The sequence below is a fragment of the Puma concolor genome, chromosome D4, assembly GCF_028749965.1.
Source record: "Puma concolor isolate L17-30 chromosome D4, mPumCon1.1.hap2, whole genome shotgun sequence".
Lineage (NCBI taxonomy): Eukaryota > Metazoa > Chordata > Mammalia > Carnivora > Felidae > Puma > Puma concolor.
Genome location: NC_141679.1, coordinates 18510927 through 18529601, shown reverse-complemented (window position 1 = coordinate 18529601; position 18675 = coordinate 18510927). Strand labels below are relative to the sequence as shown.

Sequence of the window (18675 nt, the reverse complement as noted above, 5' to 3'; positions counted from 1 at the left end):
GAGTTCAGGTGGATGAAGCTTGTTGTCACTGGCAGACAGGTGGTGTGAAAATCGTGCAGCTGGATGAGATCCCCAAAGAGAACGTAGAGATAAGAGAAAGAGGTGTGGAAACACAATCTGAGGCATGAACATTTAGAGGTTGAAAAAGACGAGGAGCCAGCAAAGGTGACAGAGGAGTAGCGAGGCGCTGGGAGAAGACCGAGGAGAATGTGAGGGCGGGAGAGTAAAGGAATGAAGTGTTTCAAGAAGGAGGGAGGATCAACCTCGTGGAATTCCTCAGAGAAGTCGTATAGAGTCGGAACAGGAAGCCGACTTTCGGATTTTGCACCTTGGAAGCGATTGGTACTTTTGAGAAGGGCGGTTTCAAGGGAATGATGGAGGCAGAAACCCGACAGCGGGATCCAGGAGACAACAGAAGGTAGGAATACAGAAGCAATGTAACAAGAGTGAGTTTTTCTCTCTCAAGGAATATCCACATTTAAGTACTCAGGTGTTTCCTGAACATGACTTGGATCACCTTTATTTCACATCATGCACTCTAGCTATCAGCATGGAGCATGTACACTGAATTTTTCAGAGCGATGGAAAAAGCTAAATCAGGGTTTTGGGAGGGAATGGCATTTTCCACTGCGTTTGTCTGCGAACTTTCAACCACAAATGTAGTCAATCTCTTGGACACTTCACCGTCACTCTCTCGGTTGTCATGTTACAGGAGAGCCGTGGCATTTCTGTTTCCCTGTGCTTGGTCATCGGGAACAACAACCTCACCCTAGCTTTTGGCTGGGAAATAATAAAACCTTTTTCTCCCCACGTTTCCCGGTCTTCCTACTCATTCCCAAACTGGAAAACACTCGGGCAAAAGGACTCACGCCCTCTAAAAATGTTTAATGATCGAATCTTTGGACCCATGAGTGGCAAAGATGACGAGCAGGAGGGCTTCTCCTTGTCCCTAGCTGATGTACTGGAATAGGCTGGGTTTTTGCCAGTCAGTTTGCAGCCTTAATGATTAGTAAAGTACCTTTGTAAATTCCATGTTGCAGTCTCAGGCTGGGGGTCATACTGCAAACGTGGGAGGTCGTGTGGTGGGGCGCGGGTGGTAAGTTAAGGTAGGAGCTCTTTATTTTCTAAACCTTTGGCAAACCGAGTGAGCTATACCTATGTACATGTATATAATTTAACTTAAGGTGAAGGAGACATTTTGGAGACATTTGAGCCGATTAACAAATAGTATTTGTATACATGTAACTAAAACAGTAATTTATCAGGTAGAAGGCAGATGGGGGGGGAACAAAATGCCAACCTGTATCTACAGTTGGGTTGTGTTGATGATAAAGTGCTATTTATTCAGGGCCAGCCTAGCTTGTCAGCAACATAAGAGCCGTCACAGCACATGACTCCCTGCGTAGCTAGAAGACAATAATAAATTATCTCCTATGCAAACAGCACCGGCATAAAAGCAGAACAGATTCTGCCTCCCATATTCCTGAGGATTCTCACTCATTCCCTCGTTTGATTCTGTTTTAAACACGATCCTCCTGACATCTTAACGCCAGGAAGATCCACTCTGGTTTGGACAGTTCTATGAGGGTAGGTAGGACACAGTCGTTGATGATCTTTGTTCTGGAGATACTGTAACATGCAACGTGCCTAAGGGAGTCTCATAAATCTTTGCTTTATTTTTTTTTCAATCCTTGATCGTATGGATTTGGGGGCCACCCAGAGGAAAACTGAGAGAGTGTCACCCCATGGAGCTTGATCCTAAGAACCTCTTGAGGTACATAATAGAGGATCTGAGACCCAATACTGGACCCAATAAATAAGAACTTGCCACAAAGTGGCTCAGAAATACACCCCCCTTCCTGGGGTGACTTTTATGTTGAAAGTGGTGTGAGGAACCAGGAGCCGATGGTGTGAGTTAGTAAAAGTCCCAGTAAAATGACAACATTGAAAGGATCCACAGATAGATGCTCATAGGAAACAGTATCGGTGAACAAATGCCTCCCTTCTTGAAATTGCTTTCCCATTTCTGATGTACGTTTGAATCCCCCAGGATTTTTTGGAAAATGCAGTTTCTGTTTCAGTAAGTCTGGGGGATGGCCCCAGCCTCTGCATTTTAACAAGATGCTGGTGTTGACAATGCTGTTGGACTTGAGTCCAGCAAGATCCCAGAGCCGTCATTTTCACACAGAAGAATCCAAACAGATTGAAGCTCAGCCAACAGTTTTGAATAGCAAATGTTCCACAAGTATGGCTTTGAATAATGCTGAATGTAATGAATCCTAATCTTGTGCTCGGATACCGGTAAAACCTGCCTTCTTTTGTTCAAATGACCTAGCTGGGAGTCTTGTGACAGTTGTTAGGAAATGTGAAAATCTCTTCGAAATGTTGGACCTTCTTTCAAGGGTTTATAACTGCATATGGGGGATTTTATGTACACAGTGAAAAAAATATTTTGAAAGGAAAATTGTTCAGCTTTTTGGCCAAAGCCTTCAGTCTGGAGGATGCAGGAGGGGGCAGAGACAGAGGAAGAGAGAGAGAATCCCAAGCAGGCTCCCTGCTGTCAGCGCGGAACTCACAAACCGTGAGATCATGACCTGAGTCAAAATCAAGAGTCAGCTGCTTGACTGACTGAGCCATCCAGGCACCCCAACGTCTGCTTTTATAATTCTTGATGGCAGAAAGCTCAGTGTGGAGGTTGTCTTGAGGGATAATGATGATCTGAAATAATTTCATCTATTGAATGTACATTGTGTATAATAGGAGGTGCAACTTTAAAAAATATCTTAAATATTTACTTCTATTGTGAGTGAGTGGACTTTTTTTAAGTTTCTGTTTAAAGACTGTTATCATGACACTTGGACAATAAATAAAAAGCATGGGAACTGACACTATGCTTTTGGATACCCATGTTTCCAAAAGCTGTTGTATTTGAACATCATGAATTTCATTACCCAGTCGGTACAATAGATCTTTAGTGTTCGGCAACAATATATCCTGAGAGCTTTGTGAGTTCCCCTGTGCAATGCTTTGTGACCAAAAAGTGAAATGGTCTGGTGAGATGCCTAGAGAGCCGGCTGCCACAGAAGGAGACAACAAACATTCCTTGAGGTGCCGACGCTGGTGACGGGCTGGGCCAGCACATCTGGCAGGTGTCTCATGTGGCCTCTCAGGGGCCTCAGAGACCTTGAGATTCAACTCAGCAGAATTACAGATTACATGCGCTACAGATATTCTAAGCGGCTGGTAAATAATCTGAGGCACAAATATGAAATCCACTAGTTTCGAGAAGCTACCACATACAAACAGTAATCTGGGTGCGGAAAATACCTGCACCTACGTGCGGTGCCCTGCCTAGCTCTCCCTAAGTGGCTGAGGAGGGGGTGCCTGGCTCTTTCATTTCTGATGCTATGTATTTCTGCATTGCTTTGATACTTTGCCAGTGGCTTGCATAGTGCTGATGACTTTTGTAACAGAACAGAAATCAACAGAGTCCTTTGTATCTCTTGAGTGCACGTGGTGGTGATTTTCACTGAGTAGCGCAACAGACTGTATATGATGATCGAATATATATGCTGGATAGAGGTTTATGTAGCAAAGGCAGATTTTGTGGGTAAGTCTCTCTAGTCGTTCAAAAACATTTTTCTGAGCAGCTCGTATGTGCCAGGCATTATGCCTAACCGACGGTCTTTACTGCTCTTCTTTAAGAAAGAGAGACGACTCTGCCAACAAAGTCGTTGTCACTGCAGTTCATAAACCTCAAAGAGACCGGCACATTTTTGAAGGTGATGTGAGCCACAGGTCTGGGTGCTCTGTAGCACCATTATTCATTCCTTTTCTACAATTATTCATTCCTTCTTAGCTGCCTCTTAGAGCAAGAAGATGTGACGTCAGAGTCCTTCCATAAATCTCCCAGACTTCTACCCTGGAATAAAAAGCATACCATTAACTCAGCTAGATTCATCCTTAGGGATTCTTCTTGGCGTTGTAATAATCATTGGGAAACAATTACAAATAAAGAACAACAACTTCCTCCTATTTTTCTAGGGATAGGTTGCAATAACAGCAGCCTTTCCTACATCCTATGAACAATACAAGGAAAAGTAGTTTTTACAAAGTTAACATTCAAAGAAATATTTTAGGGGAAAAAAACCCTGTTAAGATATTTGTTCCTTGTCTGAACTACCTTAATAAGGGCCAAGACTCCTTCCTTTCCCGGGTTAGGAAAACAAACAAGCAAAAGTCATTTTAAGCCCGAGCATGAGAGTTTGCAAGCTTGTGTGACCATCTTGCTTGCGTCTGATAATGAGTATCTGTCACGAAATATCGCAACGCCGGACAGATTGGTGGCACAACTCCCCAAAGCCAGGCAGTTGGCATTAATATCAAATTGCCTGTTGTTGTTTCAGAACTGTATGTTTCACAGCAATATCAGCAGCGACTTGAAAGCATTTGCAGACAAGTTCGGTTTTGACGTCCTCATCCTCCTGGCCAGCTACCTGTCGGAGGAAGAGCAGCCGAGACGACAGATTGCCGTGTACTCCCAGAACCTCGAGTTGTGCAGTCAGGTAAGGACCTTCTTCACTCGGGCCCATTTCACTGCTTCCTAACCTGGTGGCTGTCACAACACGCGGCAGAACGTGGGAACGCACTGGTGGCCCAGAGAAATGGACCCAAGAGATAAGGCCCTGGAGTGGGAGTTTTAAGAAATGTTGGGGGTAGGGGCGCCTGGGTGGCTCAGTTGGTTGAGCGTCAGACGTCGGCTTAGGTTGTGATCTCACGGTTCGTGAGTTTGAGCCCCATATTGAGCCATGTGCTGTCAGCATAGAGCCCGCTTCGGATTCTCTGACCCCTCTCTCTCGCCCCCTTCCCTGCTCACCCTGTCTCTCTCAAAAATAAATAAACATTGAAAAATAAAAAAAATAAATAAAACAAAATACTATCAAAGAACAAGAAAGAAATGTTGGGGGTATTTTGCACATTGGGCCATTGACTGATAAAAATGTTTCATTTGCAATGCTTTCCTTCAGAGTTTTAGTTTTTAGTTTTATTGCTATCTTACCAAAAAAAAAAAAAATCGCCTAATTAAAATCGGCAGTGAGATAAATATCGGCCCTTTTTAAAAAATTGCGGTGTAATGGAAACACAACATTGTATTAGTGTCTGGGGTACTACATAATGATTCGATATTTGTGTATATTCTGAAGTGACCACCACAGGAAGGCTAGTTAACATGCATCGCCATACACAGTTACAAAAAAAGTTTTTGTGTGAGGAGGACTTCTAAAATCTCCTCTTTTAGCAACTTTCAAATACACAGCACACTATTATTAATGATAGTGGCCATGCTGTACATTACATCCCCAGGACTTAACTTGTTTTGTAACCAGAAGCTTATACCTTTTGACCCCCTTCATCCCCACCCAGGGCGTGTTATTTTATTTTGTTTTTATTTTATTGCATTGTATTGTATCGTATTGTATTTTAATTCTATTCTATTCTATTTTATTTTTATTTTTTGCCTTAAGTTTAGTTGACAGGCGTAGAACATAGTGGTTCCACAACTTCATGCCTTATGCTGTGCTCACAAGCTCACTAGGTCTGGCACACTAATCCCAGTGACTATATTCCCCGTGCTGCACCTTTGATCCCTCGTGACCACAAAAGGCCTTTTAAAAGATCCCCGTATCTATTTGTCTTCTAGACTAAATCCGAAAAGAGAAAGAGCGTATCTTTTTTCACCCAAGGAAGGGCAAGTCCTCCTGCGGATGATGTTTGCTTAGGACTCCTGTTCGGTCATACGTAAAAAGGTTTAGTCCCTGTCTGAATACCTGTTTGGTGCCCAGTGTTTAGTAACTGGTGACCTAATGCTTTAATCAAGGTTGGCTCGTCTCCGGCTACTAAAATTCTGACTGGTTAATTAGCCAGCTCCTCTCGGTTGACAACTGAATTGTTTAACCCAACGTTTTGGAAATGGTAGAAGAGGTAGACAAAATTAACCAAAATAGGGCACTGGAATGCCAAACTGGGTGTACTTAAGAACTAATATGAGAACCTACATGATTCATTATAATACGGACGACATGAGCGTAGAACAGTTTTCTCGCTAATCTTTCCTCATTAACGGATTAGACACCGGTCTATCCGCAGGTGGCTACAGCCAAAGTCTTGACTCCTTTCTTGTTCTTTTTTTTTTTTTTTATTTAAATTTTTTTTTTTCAACGTTTATTTATTTTTGGGACAGAGAGAGACAGAGCATGAACGGGGGAGGGGCAGAGAGAGAGAGGGAGACACAGAATCGGAAACAGGCTCCAGGCTCCGAGCCATCAGCCCAGAGCCCGACGCGGGGCTCGAACTCACGGACCGCGAGATCGTGACCTGGCTGAAGTCGGACGCTTAACCGACTGCGCCACCCAGGCGCCCCAACTCCTTTCTTGTTCTACATTGTCACTCTCTGTCCCCCGAGAGATCCGTCTTGGCTGTAGTGCATGTGACTGTAGGTACTCACAGACTCTCTGTGCATTCTCCAGTCCAAATATGCAAGAGCCCCTGCTCCTGCTACAGATGTTTTCTACCCTCCCTTCTGACCTGACCCTCACATATCTGTGCGTTGCCTCACCAGCCTGTGGCTTTTTCAGTGCTTTTTGTCTGCACTGGGTTCCAAAGCTCTATTTACCTTTGGTCACTGGTTTCCTAGGGGCAGACTTCTATCTCCTAAGCCTCCACCATGGTGGTTTTCAAATCACTTTTAGCAGCAAATCGGTTTAAAAATTGGTTAATCTAAAACAGACAAAAGTGGGAGAGCAGGTAAAGGCCAGCTCTGCCCTGCCTCCCTCTCTTCTTCCCCACGGGCTTCCCCAGCCATCACTTGAGAGACGGTTCCACTGAGCAGAACAAGGTCAAGACTACTCTAGAGAATCCCTCTGTGTCCACGTGTTCACCGTTGATGAAAAGTCAGCCTCTGCAGAGTTCAAAACGTGGCTCCTTTAGTTGTTAACTACAAGTTATTTGGGACGCCTGGGTGGCGCAGTCGGTTAAGCGTCCGACTTCAGCCAGGTCACGATCTCGCGGTCCGTGAGTTCGAGCCCCTCGTCGGGCTCTGGGCTGATGGCTCGGAGCCTGGGGCCTGTTTCCGATTCTGTGTCTCCCTCTCTCTCTGCCCCTCCCCCGTTCATGCTCTGTCTCTCTCTGTCCCAAAAATAAATAAATGTTGAAAAAAAAATTAAAAAAAAAAAAATTAACTACAAGTTATTTAACCTCGCTGGGTCTCTGTTTGATCATTGGCAAAACAGGGACAAAGGATCCCTACCTTGTAACAGAATTATTTTGAGGATTAGAGAAGATAATGCACATAAAACCTTTAAACTGTGCCTGGCATATGGAAACACTCAATCAGTGTTAATTATTATTATCATCGTCATCTATGTGATGATGATAATAACAAATGTATTATTACTATTGTTGTTGTTACCGCCACTGACCCTGTGGGGCCATTTCAAAAGCCCAGTGTGCCAAATTTCCCTGACATTTCCTAAAAACATCATAGAGCTGCAGCCCAGTTCTGGCCTCACGCCAGCTGTCACACATTCTCTTGGCCTCCCAGGTGAGCTTTGTCTGTTCCAGGCTCCCCGTCGATGCTCCCTGGGGCGGGAAGAGACAGTTGGGGCCCCGAAGTGCTGTTAGGAGGTTCCACCTCTGGTAGCTTTCTCTTTCCTATGTTCTCCTTCCCCTTACGAGGCTTTCCGAGGCAAAAGCAGGTCCCCGGTGCCTGGTCCTAAACAAAAGCCCTTTGTCCACCTGATTGCCCCTTATTCTCACACGTGTTCCCCTAGTTCTCAGCAACCAGCATTCTCTCTGCTTTTTGCAAACTTAACTGGCACTCCCGTTGGAAGGCGGTATCATATTACGACAAGGAAAGGATTTAAATGGTGGCAGTCTCTTAACCTGTAACTTTCAGAAGCAAGCAAAATTGAGCAGTGGGATTTTGAGTTCAAAGAAGAGCCAGTTGGATGGGATTGTAGGAAGAGCCGGTGGTATAGTAAGTGGGACTTTCCGTGTCTTACGTTATGCAGTTTTCAGTTGTTTGAGATCTTCTTTGTAGACGGATGAACCCAGATCAGTTTTATATTAAGAAAAGTTAAGGAAGATGCAAGGGGTGCCTGAGTGCTCACACAAACCCCTGTGCCTCCCTGACAGATCTGCTGCGAACTGGAAGAAAGCCAGAACCCTTGCCTGGAGCTGGAGCCCTTTGAATGTGGCTGTGATGAGATCCTGGTGTACCAGCAGGAGAACCCGTTGGTGACCTGTGATCAGGTGCTCCTTCTCGTCAAGGAAGTCATCAACAGGAGATGTCCAGAGATGGTCTCCAACAGTCGGACGTCCTCAACGGAAGCCGTGGCAGGCAGCGCCCCATTGTCCCAGGGATCTTCCGGGATTATGGAGCTGTATGGTTCTGACATAGAGCCACAGCCCAGCTCCGTGAATTTCATAGAAAACCCTCCAGATCTCAACGATTCTAATCAGGCTCAGGTGGATGTAAACATCGACCTCGTCAGCCCAGATAGCGGGTTGGCCACCATTAGGAGCAGCCGTTCATCCAAGGAGAGCTCGGTTTTCCTCAGTGATGACAGTCCAGTGGGAGAAGGTGCTGGGCCTCACCACAGCCTCCTCCCAGGGTTTGACTCCTATAGTCCCATCCCCGAAGGAGCAGTCCCAGAGGAGCATGCCCGGTCTGGAGAACACAGGGAATCCTTTGACCTCTTCAACTTTGACTCAGCAACCATGGCTTCTGGGCAGTCCCAACCATCTTCTCATTCTGCAGACTACTCTCCTGCAGATGACTTCTTCCCCAATAGTGATTCATCAGAAGGACAACCCCCGACGGGGCCTAAAGAAATCAATGGGATAGGGATGGACATGTCCAAATATTCATCCAGTTCACTTTTGTCAGAGGCTGGCAAAGATGACCTTGTGGAATTTGATGAGGAATTTGTTCAGAGACCAGAAAGTCCCGAGGATAACTCTGAAAGAAATGTGAGCCTGACAGGTTTTGTGGGAGATAAATCTCCTTCACCAGAAAGGCTGAAAAATATTGGAAAGCGGGTCCCACCAACACCTATGAATAGCTTTGTAGAAAGTTCACCATCCACGGAAGAACCAGCTCTACTCTACCCAGAAAGTGTGACCCCAAAAGCAGTAGACGCGGGTCACATAGGGCCACCTCAGACCCGTGCACGGTGCAGCAGCTGGTGGGGTGGCTTGGAAATTGACTCTAAAAATATTGCAGACACATGGAGTTCTAGTGAACAGGAGTCTGTCTTCCAGAGCCCCGAGTCATGGAAAGACCATAAGCCAAGCCCAGTGGACAGGAGAGCCTCAGATTCTATATTTCCACCAAAGAGTCTCGATTTCCCAAAGTCAAGTCCCTGGGAGTCTGAATTTGGTCAGCCTGGGCTGGGCAGCCATAATATTCAGGACCAAAATGAGGACCACTTACAGTTTCAGAACGTGCCCACAGAGAAATCGAATCTGCCCAGCGCTTCTCCTCAGGGGGCACACCACCTGATCGAAGACTTTGCTGCCTTGTGGCGTTCTGATCGCTCTCCCACGGCGATGCCGGAGCCGTGGGGAAATCCCACGGAAGATGGGGAACCAGCCGCTGCGGTGTCATTCCCAGCCTGGAGTGCATTTGGTAAAGAAGATGGCACCAAAGCTTTGGCAAATACCTGGAATCTGCACCCAACGAGCGGTGAGACGCCTTCTGTGAGGGACCCGAGGGAATGGGCCATGGCAAAAAGTGGGTTTTCTTTTCCCTCGGAAGACAATTCACCCAGTGAGGCAAATAATGAAGCACCCCCAGAAATCTGGGGTAAGAAGAACCACGACTCCAGGGATAATATCCTTATATCTGGAAACCCCAGATCCGATCTGGACCACGCGTGGAATGGTTCCAAACCGACAAAGGAAGATCAGAATGGCTTAATGGATCCCAAAATTAGGGGGGAGGTGTATGAAAAGGTAGACTCCTGGAACCTTTTTGAGGAGGGTATCAAAAAAGGAGGGACAGACGTCCTGGCACCTTGGGAAGATTCCTTCTTATACAAATGTCCCGATTACAGTGCATCCAACATAGGGGAAGATTCGGTGCCCTCCCCCTTAGATACCAACTACTCCACATCTGACTCCTACACTTCGCCAACATTTGCTGGAGACGAGAAAGAAACAGAAAGCAAGCCATTTGCTAAAGAGGGAGGTTTTGAGTCACAAGATGCTAACTCTGCCACAGGGGAGACTGAAATGCCTCCCCAGTCACCGCAGCAGCCACCTAGAAATCGAATTAGTTCAGGTCCCGGGAACCTAGAAATGTGGGGCTCACCGGATGCAGATAACAGTTCGGAGACAAATGTCACTTACAACTCCGAGAAGGATTTACTCAGGACGGAGCCCACAGATGATAAGAACATCTCCATGGAGGATGACATCGGGGAAAGCAGCCTGTCCAGTTACGACGACCCCAGCATGATGCAGCTGTACAATGAAACAAACCGACAGCTCACGCTTCTGCACAGCAGCACAAACTCCCGCCAGGCGGCCCCTGACAGCCTCGACTTGTGGAACAGAGTGATTCTGGAGGACACGCAGTCCACTGCGACCATCTCCGATATGGATAATGATTTGGACTGGGACGACTGCAGCGCGGGTGTGGCAATCTCCAGTGAAGGTCAAGCGCAAGGATACATGATTGAAAGCGCTGAACCGGAGACCCGATTTTCAGTGAGACAGCTGGAGCCATGGGGTGTGGAGTATCAGGAAGCAAATCAGGGGGATTGGGAACTCCCCGCACCTTCTGAGCACAGCAAGGACACTCCTGCCAATGGATATCACACACTGAATGAAAAAAGTGGACAGCTGATCGCAGATAGCATTTGGGACTCCGTCATGAGAGATACTGACATGTCTTCGTTAATGTTACCAGGCCCCTCATATGTCACAGATTCTGAACAACACAAATCTCCTTCTGGAACTCCCAACTCATCGGAAAAAATTAAGGACAGTTGTATCCCAGACATGCTAGAAGCCTCTGGAGCCGGCGAGTCAGGTGCACTTGATCCTGATAAGCAGGACCCGTGCAGAGGAACCCTGCCACATGATGCGACATCCTTGGCAACCAACTTTGAGAATCCAGGGCATTTTGGACCCTCAGATCCATGGACAGGTCCTAGCTGTGGACAAAGCAAAGGTGAGGAGGAAGCCCATGGAGCCACTGCTAGGGAGCACCTCCGTGAGGAGGAGATGACAGACGGAGCTTCGGAGCAGTCTGGAAAAGGACAAAGTGACCGGGAAGGCTCTTCCCCGGTTGCATCTGAACATCAAGAAATCTGTGATGAGTCCGGCAAAATCAACTCTCTCTCAGTCCCTTCCAGCCCTCAGACTGAGGAACCCCAGGAGATTTTAGAGCACGAGAGGGGGTCTTACAATCCAGGTTCCTGTGATGTGCGCGCAGAAGTGTCCACAAATGACCTGCGGGCAGAAGAGACCTGTGACAAGCCCCTCCCGTATCACAGAAATTCAGATGACGCCACTGACACTTCCAGTGGGCTTGGGCTGAATTTAACAAAAACTGTATCTTTCCCTGAAATGAGTCTTGAGAGCACTGAAGAGTGTAACGTTCTGGAACCAGAGAGAGTGAGCCAAGAGCCACGCCATGAATGTCCCCAAAGCCTTGACATTTGGGATGGCTCTGTAGACAGTGATGTGCAGGTCAATGTCCCAAATTCTGAGATTACTAAGAGTCTTGAAGTTGAGAGTACTGAAAACAGCCTTCCAGGAGCTTCTTCATCAGGAAATTATCGCAGAGATAGTATTTCTAGTGAGTATACACATTCGAGTGCATCGAGTCCTGGCCTAAATGATTCCTCAGCTCCATTGCCTTCCTGGGAACATGGACCCAATATGGGGCATCAGGAGCAGAATCAAGATGATTGGAGCAAACAGAGTCACCAAGAATCTGAACTAATTACTACTGATGGCCAAATAGAAGTAATTACTGAAATGGAGGACCTGGACAAAAACAGAATGGACAGGTTTGAAAAGAGCTTAGATCTCAAGGTTCCTAAATTTTTAGAGATTTGGAATGACTCAGTAGATGGTGATTCCTTTTCGTCTGTATCCAGCCCTGAAACAGGCAAATGTTCTGAGTATTCCGAGGCATATCAGGAAAGGTATCTAGTGGTTAGCCATCAGGAGAAAAATGACCATGACCTTCCTAAAACCGTGCAGCCAGAGGATGCCAAGTTCATTTCAACAAGTTCAGGTTCTGATGACGACAGCATAGGTGATGAAGAGTCAGTGGAGAAAGAGGTCCACTTGGGCACTTGCCAAGTTGCTCAGAGCGACCCCAGAGCTTGGGATTCAGTGAATGAACCTAATAAGTTCTTGGCCACCGCTGATCCCAAGTCTGAGGAGTGTCCTGCGTATGTAGGCAATTCAGAAGCAAGAGAGAACAAGCCAGACCCATTCTGTGACAACCAACAAAGCAGCCCCGATCACCGGAATTTCTCACCGCTAAAGGAGACCGAACTACAGGTTACAGCAGTAGATACAGAGATGAGATCTTCTCCAGAAACAGGGAAGACGGGAGAGACCACCTGGCAGCTATCTCCCAAAAGCGAATCAAAGAATGAGAATTATTCCAAACTGGAAACACTTGGCTTCTCAGCTGAGCGCTCCGAGCGGTGGAATGCCTCTCTACAAGAAGGACGACCGATGGAGAGCACATTTGAAAGGGAATTGCCCAACCCAAGTAGTGTGTTAGAGATGAATTCTTCAGTATACCACAAAGTGGGTCCCTGGGGAGTACCCACCCAGGGTGATATTGAACCCATGGAAACGCATTGCACTCAGCCCTTCGGTGATGAACATCGGTCACCCTTTCTGGAGAAAAATGAGGAGAACTCCCATGAGCAACTCTGGAACATTCAACCGAGACAGCCAGACCCAGAAGCGGATCAGCTTGGCCAGCTTGTGATACTGGACCAAATGAAAGAAAAGGATGCTAGAGAGCAAACCTTCTTGTCTTCTGCTGGTGAACAGCTGACTTCTGAAACACCTACCCAAGAGCAGCAGAGTCAGAATACAGCGCTGTCCGTCTGGGATCAGCCAGACGCAACGTTTACTCACACAGATGAAAATGAATGTGTCGTATCTAATGTTTTGACCGTGGAGTGTCAAGAAACAAATCGGTGGGAAGAAGAAAAATCGTACCCCAGTGAAATAACAAATTCCAGCATTGCCTCAGAAGATTTCCCGGCTGTCAGTTCTTCCACCCAGTTGATAAAGAAGTCGGGCTCTGAATGGGATGTCTGTCCTCCTAGGGAGAGCCCCGAAGGCACATTCGTTCCAGATATTTTACACGGCAACTTCCAGGAGGGTGGGCAACTGGCCTCAGCTTCGCCTGACTTGTGGATAGATGCTAAGCAGCCCTTCAGTTTGAAAGCAGATGGTGAGAATCCAGATATACTGACCCACTGTGACCGTGACAGCAACTCTCAGGCTTCCAACAGCCCTGATATATGCCATGATCATGAAGCAAAGCAAGAGACTGAACCGCTCGTCAGGGCTGGAGTGGGACCGGAAGGGGAAGCCAGTGAGTTATATCTCACCGAGCCAAAGATGGATGAAGAACCCAATCGGGAGCCTGGGCAGGAATTTGTCCCATACGATTCAGAACTATATTCCGAAAATGTAATCCCACTGCCTCCGATCAGTGATCAAGTGAACATAAGTGGCTCATCTCAGCCTGCCTCTCAGAGAGGTTCTCCTGAACCTTCTGAAATAAATGGTGAAGGCAATGCAGGTTTAAAAGCAGCAGACAAAGCTGCTGCCCCAGATGTAGCACCGGCTTTGGAACTCGTTGAGAGAACAATCCCAATGATGGAAAACGTGGGGACCGGTATTTCTGTAACTCTCCAGGAGCCTGCGATGGACAGCAACAGCTTGTTGGTGTCAGAGGGCCTCTCTCCTGAGAGTCAGACAGATGCAGGAGCCTTGTTGGACGAGGAGCAACTTTTTGCTACTGAGAATTCTGCCACGGTTCCTGACGCCCCGTTAGCTTCAGACACTTGCCTGGACATAAGCGAAGCTGCCTTTGACCACAGCTTCAGCGATGCCTCAGGTCTTAACACATCCACGGGCACAATAGATGACATGAGTAAATTGACATTATCTGAGGGCAATCCAGAAACGCCAGTTGACGGGGATGCAGGGAAGCAAGAGGTCTGTTCGTCTGAAGCCTCGTGGGGTGATTTCGAATATGATGTCATGGGCCAAAATATCGATGAAGATTTAATGAAAGAGCCTGAGTATTTTCTCTATGGCGGTGACCCTCCCTTGGAAGAAGACACCCTGAAGCATTCGCTGGCACCTTACACACCCCCCTTTGATTTGTCCTATCTCACAGAACCTACCCTTGGTGTCAAAACAACAGAGGAAGCCGAGTCTCCAGAGGACGAGTCTCTAGGGCCCGAAGCAGCCGAGATGCTGCTTTCCGCCCTTCCTGATCAAAAAAGCAAAGAAAACCACGCCGAGACCCCCAACAGACAGCCTGGACAACTGGTTGTCCTGCATATTCATGAAGACCCCGAGTCCGTTTCTTTGCCAGCGGGAGCCCACCCCAACCTTGAGCTGTCTCCGTCCAACATCGACTGGGAAGTAGAGACAGATAATTCGGATTCACCAGCAGGTGGAGACGTAGGACCACCAAATGGTAAGAAACAACCCATTCCTCCACCCCCAGAAACTGCTGTTTTCACGCAATTAACATATTTGTAAACTGAGCTTTTCCTACCAACGCGGGGAAGGGAGGAACTAACTTCATTTGCAATGCATGCCTCCCCTAGTCCTGTGTCACAGCAGTCATAATGTCTGCTGCTCCTGTAATACCTTTCTCAGAGCCTATGAGAAAATGAAACAGCTCTCCAAACAAACAAACAAACAAACAAACAAACAAAAAACCCTAAAAAAGTTCTTAAATTTCTCTCCCCTTAGATGGGGCATTTGCAAAGATCACACATCTCATGACGTGTTCATGAAGGCTTGTTCTCCTCTTCTCCCCTTCACCTTCCGCTTCTAGGTGCCAGCAAGGGAATATCAGAATTGGAAGAAGAAAAAAGAATTCCGACCCAAGGGCCTGAGCAGGTAACAGCGGAATCCAGGGAAGAAAGGTACACAGAGAGGAATGAAGATAATCACGCGGCACACATGGGTTACATACTTGTCAACCATGAAGAAAATTCACCCGCAAAGCCAGAGGCCTGCGAGGCAAGAGAAAACACATCTGAATTAGACGAGTTTCACGCAGGTTCTGAAGAAGAGATGTCAGGAACTCAGCTGGCCGGCTTCCCGGATTCATGTCAGCTTGCCTCTTTAAATGAAAGACGAGATCATTCTGCAGAGAGACTGTCTCCCCAAGGTGAGAAGAGAGCCGCTCTTGAAAGCCCTGGGCAAGACCAGAATTGGATGGTCTTGGGCCATAGCGAGGTTGGTGACGAGTCGTTGGAAGCTAGGAACTCAGGGCCTGGATGGGCTGGCCAAGCTGTGGAGTCAACCTCTGATTGTGGCGTGGGCGAGGGTGCCCAGATGCAAGTTCTAGGAGGCATGAAGCCTCTGGAATCCTTAGCCCTAGAGGAGGCCTCTGGTCTGGGCAGCCAATCGCGGAAGAACAAGAGCCGCGGCGGCGGGGCTGACCCAGATGCAGTTATGCTGCAGGCTGTCGCCCATGACAATGACTGGGAAATGCTTTCACCACAGCCTTCTCAGAAAAACATGATCCTTGAAACGGAAATGGAGGAGGAGACAGAGTTTCTTGAGCCCGGAACGAGGAAGCTGAGACCGAATGGGTAAGCAGAAAGCTAGATTTATTTATTTTTTCCTGAAAAACATCGTGTTCGAAAACTGGGGAAATGGTGAAGGCCTGTGGAATATGAAGAATACGTAGATGATGGGAGCTTTGCTTCTATGTATTGTAAACCCTCAGGAGAAGCAGCGGCTTCAAAGACAGTGGCCACAAAGACAATGATACTTTGTGTGTGTGTTGAGCCAAAAAAGCCCCTTCAATTTCCACCCAGAGTCTGTACTTTACCCTTCCAATCCTTCCACTTACACCACCTACTCAATACCTATTTTACTCTTAAACAGGCATCGGGAACCAGAAAGGGGAGGGCACTTTGCTCACAGCATCTCACTTAATATTTCCAACACCCCTGAGGCGTTGGGTATTATCCCCTTTATTTTGCACACACTGGTGAGGGCGCCTCGAAGAATCAGAGTGAACCCTCTGGGCTTCGAAGGTTTTTCACGTCCAAAGCCAATAGTTTTCCAACAGACACACTGCCTATCTTACATAAAAGGCACTTCTGATTCTCTGCGACACCTACCTGACTCCTTGGGGCTAAGGAGACGCCTCAGCAAGCTCAAAAATCTCAGTGGGAAACCTTCACTCCCCAATTGGCTGGAAGGTTGGCAAACAAGTGATTCATTTGTTCGTTCGTTCGTTCGTTCGTTCATTCATCATATGGTGTCTGAGCCTCTGCTTCGTGCGAGTTTCTGGGTAGCTGGTGGATATATAGCAGGGAACGGGATGTGATCTCTGTCCTCAAGCTCCAAGGCCCTGTTGATACCAATGAGGGTCGTTCATTTCTTTTCATTTGTCCCGATAAAGCCCTCTTCCTCCCAGGGACAAAAGGGAAAATGTGACCAGTAAAGGGGAAGGTCATCTTTCCTCTTTAAAAATACAGTGGAGGGGCGCCTGGGTGCCTCAGTCGGTTGAGGGTCCGACCTCGGCTCAGGTCATGATCTCGCGATTCGTGAGTTCGAGCCCCGCTTCGGGCTCTGGGCTGACAGCTCAGAGCCTGGAGCCTGTTTCAGATTCTGTGTCCCCCTGTCTCTCTGCCCCACCCCTGCTTGTGCTCGCTCTCTCTGTCTTTCAAAAATGAATATACATTAAAAAAAAATTAAAATACAGTGGAAAAGAAGGTATCTTTTTCCCACTCATTTAGGGAGTATAAAGAACTATGCATACCATGTACTCATTGTGAGTCGAAGAATCCAGATTCCAGCCTGGCTCTGCCATGACTGGTTATGTATTTTAGGATTAACCCTACGCTCAGATTTCGTCATGCATAAAATTGGTGGGTTGGGCTGGAGGATCTCAAGGCTTTCTTCAAGTTTCCATTTGTGTGAACTTACTTTGTGTGTAAACAGACTGTGTCCGGGAGAGCTGTGGTGTTCACAAACGACATTTCCCCATGAAAGGAATACAAAAAGCAAGAAGGAACAGCAGGGGTAGAGAGTAAGGGTTGGGAAAGTGCCACAAAGAGTTAAAAGCTGGTCTTCAAGTGCAGCTTCGGAAACCCAGACCTCTTCAGTTGGCCTCATCTTTCTTTCTCCCTGTCAAGCTATTTCCTTCCCGAGAGACCCCAGATCCGTTATCTGAAAGATATCTGAAAGAGAGTAGCAGATGCATCCCAGCAGCCCTGCTGGCATTGTTCTAGATTGAGCTAAGAACTCAGGCAGCCTGGGCTTGGCTGAGCTGTGGTTGGCATCTCGTCTGCGTTTTGCACGTGTCCCCGCAACCCCACAGATGACCCTGTTCGGTGTTACCATACCCCCCCCCCCTTTCTTTCAATACAGTTTCCTGGCTCATAGTTTTCTGCTCAGCCCCTGCAGTAATGAACGTTTTCTCACAACCGGGGGAGGGGCGCAGAATCTCCTGCCGGCATTTGTATTACCTTTTGCGTAAATAATTAACTCTCAATGTATTTAAAAGCTTCCCCTGTGTGCTAGGTTTTGAGAGGGTGCAGAGTTGTCTAAAACAGTGATTCTCTAAGTAGGGTCCTAAAATCGGCAGCCTCCGGGTGCCTGCCTGACTCAGTCAGTAGAGCATTCGACTCTTGATCTTGGGGTCATGAGTTCAAGTCCCACGTTGGGGGTAGCGACTACTGAAGTCAAAAAATAAACTCAGCAGGGGCGCCTGGGTAGCTTGGTCGGTTAAGCGTCCGACTTCGGCTCAGGTCATGATCTCATGGTCTGTGAGTTCGAGCCCCGAGTCAGGCTCTGTGCTGACAGCTCAGAGCCTGGAGACTGTTTCAGATTCTGTGTCTCCCTCTCTCTCTGCCCCTCCCCTGTTCATGCTCTGTCTCTCTCTGTCTCAAAAATAAATAAACGTTAAAAAAAATTTTTTTTAAATAAAATAAATAAATAAACCCAGCAGCCTCAGAATCACCTGGCACTCGTTAGGAATACGAATTACTGACCCCACTCCAGGCTGTTCCTGAACCAAGAAGTTGAGGTGGGGTCCAGCCATCAGTGCCTTAACACAGGTGATTCTGCCGCACGCTTAAGTTGGAGAACCCCTGGGCTAAAATTTACTCCCGATGGGAGGTGACACTTTACTAAGGGAATCAAACACAGGTGAAGAGGCAGCTAATAGTGTAACATGTAAATCAAGATAGTTAATGACCAACACATGTATAAATATGTATCACGAGCACTTGTCACGGAGCACCGAGCCCTGTCTATGGGCTGCATCATATTACCATGGCAGGAATCACACAAGGAAGAAAACTGATGTTCAGAAAGTTGAATCACTTGCTGTGGTTTCCAGTTAGAAAGTGAAGAAGC

At 47.1% G+C, this 18675-nt stretch overlaps 1 protein-coding gene and 1 long non-coding RNA gene across 7 annotated transcripts in view; one reads left to right on the top strand and one right to left on the bottom strand.

Moving 5' to 3' along the window:
* PRUNE2 (prune homolog 2 with BCH domain) overlaps window positions 1-18675 on the top strand; it is a 276297-nt gene that overhangs the window by 179997 nt on the left and 77625 nt on the right. For all 6 annotated transcript variants that reach the window (XM_086685029.1, XM_086685030.1, XM_086685028.1 and 3 more), the window contains exons 7-9: window positions 4407-4565; window positions 8194-14761; window positions 15128-15893. In XM_086685029.1, coding sequence (XP_086541155.1) covers window positions 4407-4565; window positions 8194-14761; window positions 15128-15893 — 7493 coding nt within the window. The remainder of the gene's footprint in view (window positions 1-4406; window positions 4566-8193; window positions 14762-15127; window positions 15894-18675) is intronic.
* On the bottom strand, window positions 1649-15382 carry LOC112868728 (uncharacterized). The gene is made up of 2 exons (XR_003224331.2): window positions 15269-15382; window positions 1649-3922 (listed from the first exon to the last, which is right to left on the bottom strand). It is a non-coding gene; the product is annotated as an uncharacterized LOC112868728 (long non-coding RNA).